The 12,388-nt window shown below is 43.0% G+C and overlaps 1 protein-coding gene across 1 annotated transcript; it reads right to left on the bottom strand.

Annotated features, from left to right (window-relative positions):
* Nucleotides 1-672: 672 nt before the first annotated feature.
* POLR2M (RNA polymerase II subunit M) lies at nucleotides 673-7,742 on the bottom strand. Its single transcript, XM_007534136.3, has 4 exons — nucleotides 7,488-7,742; nucleotides 5,164-5,775; nucleotides 3,298-3,502; nucleotides 673-1,061 (listed from the first exon to the last, which is right to left on the bottom strand). The coding sequence occupies exons 1-4, from the start codon at nucleotides 7,598-7,600 to the stop codon at nucleotides 915-917; spliced, it is 1,077 nt and encodes a 358-aa protein (XP_007534198.1). The 5' UTR covers nucleotides 7,601-7,742; the 3' UTR covers nucleotides 673-914.
* Between the last annotated feature and the right edge of the window lie 4,646 nt (nucleotides 7,743-12,388).

Consider the following 12,388-nt stretch of genomic DNA (forward strand, 5'->3'; position numbering starts at 1 on the left):
TCCACCCTTCTGCATCTAATAAAAGTATTCTTTCTTGCATATCAGAAGGAACATAGCATTCTACCTAAGAGAAGAAGGAAACACACTCGTTAAACATTTTCTGAGCCTCCTCGATACTTCCCATCCAACAGCTTGATAACCCCATGCAAATACACATACAGGTCTCTTGGCTGTTCCTTTCACTCCTGAAAATTAGATGGTATTCTGTGTATTTTCTTAGTTCATTTTAGGTGGTGACTCAACAACTACTTCACTGTAAGGCATGTAATAAATGCCATTTGACAGAGGTTAAGAATAAGGGGAGGGAGTCGGGCGGTAGCGCAGCGGGTTAAGCGCATGTGGCGCAAAGCACAAGGACCGGCCTGGCCTGAGGATCCCGGTTCGAGCCCCCGGCTCCCCACCTACAGGGGAGTCGCTTCACTGGCAGTGAAGCAGGTCTGCAAGTGTCTATCTTTCTCTCCCCGTCTGTCTTCCCCTCCTCTCTCCATTTCTCTCTGTCCTATCCAACAACGACAACATCAATAATGACTACAACAATGAAACAAGGACAACAAAAGGGAATAAGTAAACAAATATAAAAAATTTTTTAAAAAATAAGGGGAAAAAGGAGTTACTTGCTTTCATCTGACTTGGGTGGGGGGACTGTTATATTATACACACCAACACATGTCATACTGCAAAAAATTATTTTAATGTGGTTGAACATAGTAGTCAAATACTGAACACGTCAAGCGCATGAAATTCATCTCCCAAAGGACAACGTGGGTACTCTTTATAGCTACCTTTGTGTCGTTTTATACAATTCTCTTCCCTTCTACCAAGTCCGACACTGATCTTGACACTGGTTAGAAAGTCAGACATGAGATAACAGCATCTCAACAGGCACCGACTTGGGATAATCCAGACGCTCCCCTTCAGGGCCCCTCATCAGAGGACCGGTCATCATCTTCATCCCTTACTTCTCGGTACTTCCCGGAAGCCTCTCCCTCTGGATTATAGCTCTGCATTTTAATGTTCAGTCTTTCAGCTAATTTCTGGGCTGCAAGTTTAGCTTGTATCTCCTTTAAAACAAAAGAGCAAAGCAAAAATGAAGACATTCAACAGCTTTTGCCTCCCAATTTTCAAGGGGGAGTCACGTAAGCAGAACAGAAACAAGGGCCCAAGCACTCCGCCCAGAGCTCTCTGCAGTAACGTGACGGGCCTCCCAGTTTCTGCTCCTGTTAAGACACTGGCGAGAGCACCAGCCTTCACCTCTATGTAAGACCATGAGGAGACAGTTCACCAGTTCACCAAGTCAACAGCTACAAGCTACAAGCAGATTTTTTTTTTCTTCTGCCTGAGGTTCACGACGGTTTCGCTGGGAGCAACTCACCTAAGAGATTCCACAGCTCCCAACAGATTCTTTTCCTTTCTCCTTTTTTTTTTTCCCAAGCAAGGAGAGAGAAAAAAGGCACAACATACTACATTGCTGCTCCACTTATCATGAGGCTCTCCATTGAAACCCAGGTCTTTGCACATTGCAAACTGCGTGCTTAACCAGGTGAGTTACCTCCTGGCCCCCAAGCACTGATACATTTTTAAGTGCTGGGTACTACTGGGTGTCAGAAGACCCATCTGTTTATGTTTCTCTATGCAAAAATGTGTCAAGACTTATTTGACAGCCATATATATATATATATATATATATATATATATCCTCAAAGGGAAAAAAAAACAGAGCTATCAAATTGCTGGACTGATTCTCCTCCCTGTGCTATCTACGCCCCTAGGTGAAATCATGGTCTCTAGGCTTGGGTTCCACACCAGTGCTTCAGTGAAAATCAAGAAATTAAGAGCTGATTATCCCTCTTCACATTATTCCATGGAAATGGTTCACTGAACAAGAAGTCAGTGTCAGACGCTGGCAGGACACTCCCACTGAGTGCGGGGAGGCTCATCCCTCACCCCACTTTGCACATTCCTCACAGTTGCTCACCAGACACCAAAAGGCCTTCGCTTCCTTCGCCTCAGGCCATCAATCTGCAGCGCGAGGACTGAAATGGCAGCTACTGTTACTCTGCCAAGAAAACCAAACCAAGGGGGATGACGCGATGAAAACGCCTTAGGACTGGCACTTCAGGCAATTTAAGGAGGCATTTCTGGATGCCACAGTCCTAACGAGGCGACCATCTGAATGCAACGAGATGAGGGGACATGGCTTCCAAAACACCAGCCCATGCCGAGTAAGCCTTCATGAAAACCCAGTGCAGAGTATCGGTGTCTAGTTTCATTTTAGGGGGTGTCTCGGAGCCAGACAGCTTGCTCATCTTCAGGAGGTTCAAATCATCACCCTTGAATTCCATCCGGCCTACTGTCCCTATGGTCTTTGCTCTTTATTTCCTCCCATCCCATTACTCCGTGTACGAACTGTCAATAAACAAACGAGTCGGAAAGCATAGGCCTTTAGAGGACATGTAATACATTTTAGCTGGTAAAGTCATCAGGAGCAGAAGACTCCTTTGACTTCATTAAAGGAGATTATCCATTTTATTTATTTATATTTTTTTATTTTCTTGCTTCCAGGGTTATAGCTGGGGCTCGGTGCCTGCACTACAAATCCACTGCTACTGGAGGCTATTTTTTCCCACTTTGTTGCCCTTGTTGTTGTGCTTGTTGCAGTTGTTATTGTTGTCATAGCTGTTGTTGTTGTTGTTGGATAGGGCAGAGAGAAATGGAGAGAGGAGGGGAAGACAGAGAGGGGGAGAGAAAGACACCAGCAGACCTGCTTCACCACTTGCAAAGTGACCTCCTGCAAGTGGGGAGCCAGGGTCTCGAACCAGGATCCTTACGCTGGTCCTTGAGATTATCCATTGTAAGGTCAGTGGCCAAGTGCAGGCAACACTGCTCTCCCATTCCTTCTAGGACCCCTGCTACACTAGTGGAGATGAAGCCTAGAAACCGTGTTTCCCTGATTCTCTCACAGCAGGACTCCTGGTGAGATTCCACTGCTGACCGACTCTGAGGTGGGTTTTCTAAGCATGGGCTTTCACAGGGGAGGCAGCATTCTGCAGCAAACTCCCCACAGCTCCTGGCCAATCATCACTTTGGTGTTGCAGGGAGGTCTCCTGTTGTTTCCTCAGCTCTAGCGACTTGGAAAGCTAAAAGCCCGCCATCAGAGAGTTAATGGCATTAGCTGACCATTTCTCCAGCACCTAGTCCTTTCTGTTTACTCCCTCCCCGTTTCAAGAACAACCTGGGGTAAATTCTGCCTTATGCAGCAACACTGAATATACAGACGAGAAACAACACTCTCAGTACCTCATAGGTCTGTTTCTGCTGTTTCTGAAGACTCAGAGACTCTTCTATGGAGAGCAGCTGTGCAGGCATATGGTGAAGTGGTAGAAGGCGTGCTGCTGTGATGTCATCAAGATGCTTCTTATCCCTCAGCCGCCTCTCTTCCGAGGAAATAGGGGACCCCGCTCCCTGACAACGACTGGATGAATCACTGTGTTGTGAAGGCAATCTGAAAGAGGGAAAGCTTGTTGTACCCTCAAACTAGTTTCTTTTAATCCCATTCACACGCACAGAAAGGTCTTTAACAGGAGCAGTTAGCTTTCCTATAAAAGTTATAGTAAGTGGTTTACCAACGTTGTTTTTAGATAAAATCGCTTTTATAAAAATTTAATATCGAAAACAGTATTTTGACTAGTTCTCTGCAATTAGTTCTCTGCTCTCCTCTCGATTACACATTCAGTCTCACTGCCTGTTCCTGCTGTCATCAGACCTTACATTTGAACCAAAGCTATCTTCTCATTTTTTTACATCCAAATACACTTGTAAAAGGGTCTACCATCCTGTAGCAGGCAACGAACTTGTAAAACAGTTTTAGTGCCCAGTGTCACAGATACAAACTGACATGTATACACGGTATACTGGGGTGCAAAGGTGCAAATCGAATGGGGGTGGGTGGGAGAGGGAGATGTCCAGGGGGCTGGACAATAACTTATGCAGAACACGCTTTGCCGTGCACAAAAATCAAGTTCAAGCCCCAGACCACCACATGGGAGCATCTGAATGGGTGAAGATTCATGAGCATTTGAGTGGTGTTACAGTGTCTCCCTTCTCTCTCTGCCTCTAAAAAGGAAGAAAGGCAGGAAGGAAAGGAGGGAGAAAGGGGGGTGGAGGGAAGGAGGGGGGATGGTCCATTAGGAGCAGAAGAATTGCACAGGTACAGAGCAGAGTCCCAACATAACCCTGGTGGCACACACAAAGAAAAGAGAAAGGAAGGGAAAGGAAGGAAAAGAAAAGAAAGTGTAAGAGAAACGCTTGAAGAGTGAACTCCAAGCAGTCTTGGAGTAGAGGTCACCACTTGTGTCGCCACACTTAGCGCCTGCACGCAGTGAACACTTTTTTTTTTAGTTGTTTTTTTTTTTTTTGCTACAAAAACTTTATCAGTTCCTAACACTGATCTTCCACTTTACAGTCTTATTAAAGGCAGAGCTATAGGTCAGAAAGTGATGTTGGAAAGTCCTAAGTTCTCTCTTTTATGTTTATTATATGATTATTGGCTAAGTACTCTGAAATTTAAGAGTCCATCTGCTATTTTCTCACTTATTTGGCTCTGAAACTAAAATGTTATTTCTTTCTTTTTTCTTTTTTTTTTTTTTTGTCTCCAGGGATTGGTGCCTGCACCATGAATCCACTGCTCCTGGAGGCTATTTTTTTTTTTCTTTTGTTGTTTTATCGTTGTTGTGGTTATTACTGTTATTATTGATGTCGTTGTTGGATAGGACAGAGAGAAATGGAGAGAGGAGGAGAAGACAGAGGAGGGGGGAGAAAGATAAACACCTGCAGACCTGCTTCACTGCCCATGAAGCAACCCCACCCCCCACCCCCCGCAGGTGGGGAGCCGGGGGCTCAAACCAGGATCCTTATGCTGGTCCTTGCACTTTGTGCCATGTGTGCTTAACCCACTGCGCTATCAACTGACCCCCTAAAATGTTTTCCACCATGATTCCTTCACTCCAGTCCAGTCCATCAAGATAGTATGTTGCCAGAATCAACTTTTTTAATTCCAAGTAATTCTCACACAAAGTCCATTTAACTTTTTAAAAAGCAATCCCTTCGCTTTTTGTTTTACAAACCTTATACTCCAGCACCAGACTGGTTTCTGGTGGTACTTACACGTTAGTTTTAAATTTATGTGATGGGGGCACTGGGTTCTTGGCTCTCATTTCTAGCACTTCCATGTAATGGGGTTTCTTCTTCTGAGTCCCATCAGAAAGGCCGGTGAGCTGCTCAGTACTCGTGTTTTCGCTTGGGTCTGAGATTGTGATCCTCTGTAACCTATTGATAAATAGGCTGCCAGAGCTGCTGGACTGACCTTCTACGAGACTTGGAACATGAGGCTGAGGGAGATGCCCAAGAGCTTTGCTGCTGGAAACTGGGCACTTGTTTGCTGGGTCCTCAACCCCTGCAGCCTCCTCACCCCCATTCTGGGCAGGTTGTACAAATTCCTGTTGCTGTGAAGTTGTTTTGGACAAGTTGATGTTATCCAGAGAGGAACAGCTGGGAACTTGTGACGAAGTATCAAGTGTCTGGTCAGGATTCTGCGCCTTATACGTGTCCTCGTCCACAAAAGCAGTTGCTTCCTGTCTTGGCTTACAGTCTAAACTAATCCGGTGAAGCAGGTCACTTTTCTTTCTAACTTCTTCATGTTCTACAATGGCAGCTTTCAGCTTGGCAACTGAACCTAAGATTTTTTTACCTTTGTCGGGCAATTTGCAAATGAATTTTCTGTCAATGGAAAAAGAACACAGAGGTATTAAAGTCAAGATTTTTCAACAAGATATAATGGCAAAGCATTATCGTCAAAGGGAGAAAAATCAGTCTTTAAGTCAGAATTTGATTCCTATAGCCCCAAAACAGGAATTAAACAGTCATTATCCAGATACCCTATAAAAGCAAACAAATGCAGGAATAGGGAATATGCTTCATTTCTCACTCATCCAATCAAATTTCAACTCAAGTATTTTAAACATGTAATGGTTATATAAAGCACTGCCAAAAGCTGCACATTTCTAAAAGTGTGTTCTCTAAATCCTTCCTAGAGAGGGGACATGAATGGTTCTGCAGGTCAAAATTATTTTTATAATAACCAAGACACTAACTGCCATTTCCATTCTCATTTGCTCACAAGGATGAGCAGTGCTGTTCCAAGGTGTACACTTGTGTGTATTCCTGTGTCTGAAAGATTTCTCAACTGTTACTCCTAATACATAGATAAATATCAACAGCTAGATATCACACATAAAACAAGTTCTGCAGGATACTCAATTGATTCCTTCAAAAAAATAAAAGGGTCATGAGACCAAACGGTTAATTCACTGCTGTAGATTAAAAACCCATTTTCACAAAGGACATGTAATCACTTGCCCCTTTTGCTGCGTGACAGAAGTTCCTGTTCAGACTCCCATTTCTTTGGCCATACAATAAATGAGTTGGAAAGGTGGGTTATCCCTGGACACCACGTTCATCTCACAATGTCAACTATTAACATTCCTTTCCAGTTGAGATTCCTAGTGTAATCCACACTTTTTCCTCTCAAGAGCCTCTGGTTTATTCCAATGGTTATAATTAGCCAGCCCCTCCACACCCCTAAAATCAGCTTGGAGCCTAGCCCCTTACCCCTTTCCTTTCTTTCATTTATTTATTTATTTATTTTATTTATTTATTTATTTATTTTCTTAACCAGAGCACTGCTCAGGTCTAGCTTGAGCTGGTGCAGGGGACTGAACCTGAAACTTTAGAGCCACAGGCAGGAGAGTCTCTTTGCATAACCATTATGCTATCTACCCCCAGCCACCCACTTTTCTTATTTGTATTAATGGTACTCCATACGGGCTGGAAATATCAGTCATCTCTCAACTGCATATTCAACTACTAATAAAACCTCACATCTGATGAGGTTTTCCCAACCCCACAACTACCTTTCTATCAATAGTTAACTCGGGGCCGCTTGCTGGAAGCATCCTCCTCCCTAGTCCATCATCTACATCCTGTACCCAGATGCCAAACCGTTACAACGCCCCAGAAGCTCTTTTTCTGTCGTTTTCCCTGCCAGCATTCATGTTCATCGGCTGAATGCGGGTGGGACTTTCTCGGCCTAATTAACCACTCTTTATCCCACACTTGCCATGCCCTGGGTTCCTATTTGAAAAAAGAAAAGATCCAAAGACGAACTAGACAAGGCTGTAGGCGGGGAGGGGGTAGCATAAAGGGTTTTCCTCCAGGGATTAGACACAGGTTTCAGAGTACAAAGCGTGGAGCCCGTGCACAGCGGCGACGCCGAGGTGGCCGTGGACATGGCGGCCATGCGGGGTGGACCGGCCGGCACCCGGCAGGAGCAAGGTCACCTTCCGGGGGGCCGGGGCAGGGAGAGCAAAGCCGCGTCGCGGGGAGCCTGAGCCCGAAGCGCCGGGCGGAGACTCGGCGGGAGCCAAGCTTACTCGTTGTGCAAAAGTCTCTCCTGGCGTTTCAACATCTCCCGCAGCTCCGCCAAACTCCGCTGCCCCCAATCCTCGGGAGTTGGGGGCTCGAAGCCGCGGGGCAGCGAGGACATTCTGCGGGGACTGAGGCTGGCCAGGAGGCGGGCCCTCGGCGTCGTCCGCAGCCCCCGCAGCAAGCGCCGGATCCGCGGCCGACAGGGACTGCTGGGCTCCAGCGGGGGCCGCCATTTTCCCGGAAGAGCCGGTCTTCTTCCAGGCGCATCGAGCTTTATTGAAACGCCGGAAACGGACACGGACAAAGCGAAGGACTCCGGCCGGGGAGCTAGCGGGGCGGAAATGACGTCAGGTGACGTCATACTATGCCACGCACGATTTCGCGCCTTTTTTTTTTTCTTGGTCCCGCCCTCTCTCATCTCTGCTGTTTGACCCCTTGACTCAGAGTCTGCGCAGAGTTATCACCCTGGTCGCAGCCGGCAGCCAAGGTCCCTGCTGTTACGGGGGAGACGCTAGGTGTTTCTGAAAATGTCAGCTGAGGCTTGATTATAAGGTGGGGACAGAATGACAGACAGATCCCTGGAGGCACTGCCTAGCCCAAGCCCTAGTGAGTCCTCGCATTTTTAAGTTGGGGAGAAGCCATAAGGACCATGCGTTCTTTCCTTTAATTTCCTTTTCTTTTTCTAGTGACTTACAAAATTACTAAGTAACAAGACTACAATTCCACACTGTCCACCCCCCACCACCACCACCACACACACCCACCAGATTTCTTTGTCTCTTCCATTGGAAACTGCAGTGGTTCTCCCATGGTCACAGATATGGATTGACTATTACTTCTGTCTATATTTTTGCCCATTTTTTCCCAACCATCAGTTTCTTCATGAGCGCCATGGTGTTTGAAGCAAGTCTTTTTTTTTTTTTTAGGGAGAGGGGAGCACTGCCTGAAAGATTGAAAATAGCAAGACATTGGGTGTGTGCCTTCCGCCCACAAGTTGCTATGGCGTTCCCCAGTCACTGTGACTATCCACAATGCACACACACACACACACACACACACACAGTGTTCTAGCTTATGTCCTTAGAGAAGGTCACCTGGGTACACACCTGCTGGATAGACTGTTCCTAGCAGAGATAATTTTTTCTTTTAAAAATTTAATTAGTGATTTAATAGTGACTTCAATATTGTAAAATTACAAAGTATAATTACATATCACATCCACTACCAAAGTTCTGTGCTCTCATTCTCCCAGTGGTAAAAGTAAGGATATTCTGTTACATATCCATAGTACAAGTTCAATAAATTTAATAAAACTTGTTATATATCCATAGTTCACTACTGCTGTTTGATTCATTGTTATCTTGTAACATTTTTAGACAATTTGTTTAGATTTATTTCCTATATTTTTAGATTTTTAACAAAATTTTATTGGGGAATTAATAGTTTGTAGTCGACAGTAAATAGGTATTGGTACATATGTACAATTTCTCAGTTTCCTGCACAAAATTCTAACCCCTCCAACCTAGGTCCTCCACCATCATGCAAGGTGACCTCAACCCCCCCCCAACACACACACACACACACACGTCTTGAGAGTCCTTTACTTTGGTAGAATACACCAAACCCAACCCAAGTTCTGCTTTGTGTCTCTCTTCTGTTCTTATTTCTCAGCTTCTGTCTGTGCGTGACATGATCCCATATTCATTATTCTCTTCCTGGCTTATCTCACTAAACATGATTCCTTCAAGTGCCATCCAAGAATAGGTGAAGAAGGTGAATTCATCATTTTTAATAGCTGAGTAGTATCCCATTGTGTATATATACCACAACTTCCCCAGTATCTGATAACGTAACAGTTTTAGTTATATGCTCAATTTCAAAGTCACTAATCAATCCCCTTGCAACTGTGAAAGGACTTTCTCTTGGACCAGACAGTACCAGTTCTCTGAACATGCCCAGTAAAGATTGCCTTGAGCTCCATGAACTCAGAAGTAATCAACCCTCATTACAATACCATTATGGTCATGAAGTCTCTGGCCTTGGTTTGTCATAATGGTTCTATCCTGTGGGGGAGAAAAAAGTTACCCATGGTTCCCAAACTGGAGATGCACGTGCTCCAACTTTCATAGAGCTCCTTGACTCTTTTCACATAAATATCTCCTCTCCCACTCTTTGGGGGAAAGAATATTAGTTTTAATAAAACTCTTAAAAGACATATTCAGTGTCTATTTTCCTTTACCCAGTCCCAATCAGACATGAACACCAAAAGATCCCCTTGACCCAATTGCAACACTTTCAAAGACCCACAGAAAGTTTTGGAGTGGCTAGTGTTGTAGTAGTCAATTAAGAATCTCTCAAAATTCCCTGTTTACCTATAGAAAAAGAGACACAAAAAAGCTGAAGTATGTGTTCTCCAGATACAAAAATAGTAGGTGACAGCACCAGGTTTTTCAAACTGCTATGTCCAAATATTCTCCACCAAACCCATTTGGTGGAACAGTAGTATCTTCACTAGGCTCTTTCTGAATTCTTGGGCTATGGAAATTGAGGGCAAAATAAAAGGATTATTATCTTATACTTTCAAGTTTGATGTGGTTTCTTAAACAGCAATAGCAATTAATATGTGGCATTCAATAGGATTATCTAAGATTAATTCCTGCAACTACATTCTGGATCTTATCTGTGTTGGTCCTTTGGAGATCATATTTGTTCATTTAATAAATATCTATTGAGTGTCTATCATATACAAGACAAGACTCCAGGTTTTGAAGTGACAGTGATAAATGAGATAAATTTTTCTACCACATTGAAACTGACGTTACATCAGATGGTAACAATTACCACATAAATAATAAGTACAGGTGATGTGATAAGGAGTGATTAGGAGGTTGCTTTGAGTGACTGGGTGATTGAGATGTTTTATTTGTTTTGGTTTGGTTTGGTTTGGTTTTTTGTTTTTTGTTTTCTGAAAAAATAACTTAAAAGTTGAGAAGTGAATGGCAAGAAACAATCAACTATGGGTAAGTCTAATAGCAAATCACCTTATGTAGCGATAAGAATACTAAAGCTCTAAAAAGGAGACAACGTTCAGTATATTCAAACGGCAATAACAAAACCTGGGTATAGATGTTTCAGGGTTTTGTAGACCATGACATGGACTTTAAATGTGATTCCAAGGGGTATGGGAAGTGATCTGTGGTAGGCAACCTCTAGGATGACACCAGTGATTCTGCCAGTGTAACCCCCTCCCATTGAATAATGACTTATTGTTGACATCATTGAATTTCACCTACCAAGTATTATATGGCAAAAAGTGATAACAGCAGTGAAAATGATGAAGTGTCACTTTCAAAATCAGGTTAGAAAGGATTTAAATGGACATTACATCAAATATATGTAGATGAACAATAAGCACATGCAAGACAATCATTGTGATTAGCCATCCAGAAAATGCAAGTTAAAAGCACAAAGAGATAATCAGCATCACTACTGAATGTCTGAAATTAGGAAGACAGACCATATCAAGTGTTGGAAAGGAAGAGGAGCAACTAGAACTCCTTTACCCAGTTGATGGGAATGTAAAATAGCACAACCGTTTTTTGAAGACAGTTTGGTGGGTTCCTGAGACCTACTATATGACTCAGTCACTCCTCTGTTAGATATTTATCCAAGAGAAATATCCAAGAGAAACCATGTGTCCATATCAAAATATAAATATAAATGTTTATAGCAGCTTTATTTGTAATTGCTCCAGCTGGAGATGGTCAGTGTGCATCAATAGAAGAATGAACAAATTGTGGTATCTTTATATGACAGAACAATGGCACAAACACCAGCTTCAGTGGATTTCAGTACCACCGAATGAAAGTAGTAAAAATTCTGTAAATATAAAGTCTAAAATTCTGTAAATATAAAATTCTGTAAATATAAAATTCTGTAAATATAAAATTCTGTAAATATAAAGTCTAAAATATGCAAACAATTTATAGTAACTGAAAGAGAAAGTGACTGAGGAGAGAAGTTGCCTTTCACTCTGTCCTTGCTTTGAGAGGAGTTGGGAACCAATGTTCAGATATAGGTTTGAAGGGGTTGGGGTAGATAGCATAATGGTTATTCCAAGACTTTTATGCCTGAGTCTCCAAAGCCCCAGGTTCAATTTCCCACACCACTATAAGCTAGAGTTGAGCAATGCTCTGGCAAAATAAATAAATAAAAGTCTGAAGCAGATTTTATTTTCTCATGTGTATGTGGGATTTTCCTTTAAGCATCAGTTTGGGAACAAAACATACTGAACTTTCAAAACACACCAAGGCAGGAGCCATGGTTAATAAAAAAAAAAAAAAAAAAAATTCATTAAGAATGCTAAACCTCAAGACTTCATTCATGCAGGATTGACCAAACTTCCTTTTATGGCCAGTCTCTATCCACTTCTCAGAGGGAGAGACAAATGTAGGACCTGACTCCAGTCACCCTCACCCTGCTGCCTCGTCCATCCCTTGGAGCAGAATCTCATAAATCGTTGACAAGGAAGAGAACATAAGGAGGAAACATGGAACTAGATTTTAATATAAGAAAAACATGGGGGGGGGAAGAAATAGAAGTTGGTAATGAGGGAGACAAAAAAGTATAAGGGGGCAACGAGAGAAGGATAATGTTTCTTTCTCTACACAGAAATCAGAAACAGGAAGCATTGTGGCAAGGAATTCACAGATAAACTCTTCTTTTCCTTTCTGGCTCTGAAACTTTATATTTGTACAAACTATCCTATCCCCCACTTGGCATATCTTTGGGCTTTCACTGCAACTAAAGGTTTTCCTCAGCTACCCAAGGGTCTGGGTTGTAAAGTACAGACACTTCACACTAAAAGTAAATTTTTGCATTAGTTAACCAAACTGTTTGAAATGAG

Source organism: Erinaceus europaeus, chromosome 16 (assembly GCF_950295315.1).
Source record: "Erinaceus europaeus chromosome 16, mEriEur2.1, whole genome shotgun sequence".
Classification (NCBI taxonomy): Eukaryota; Metazoa; Chordata; class Mammalia; order Eulipotyphla; family Erinaceidae; genus Erinaceus; species Erinaceus europaeus.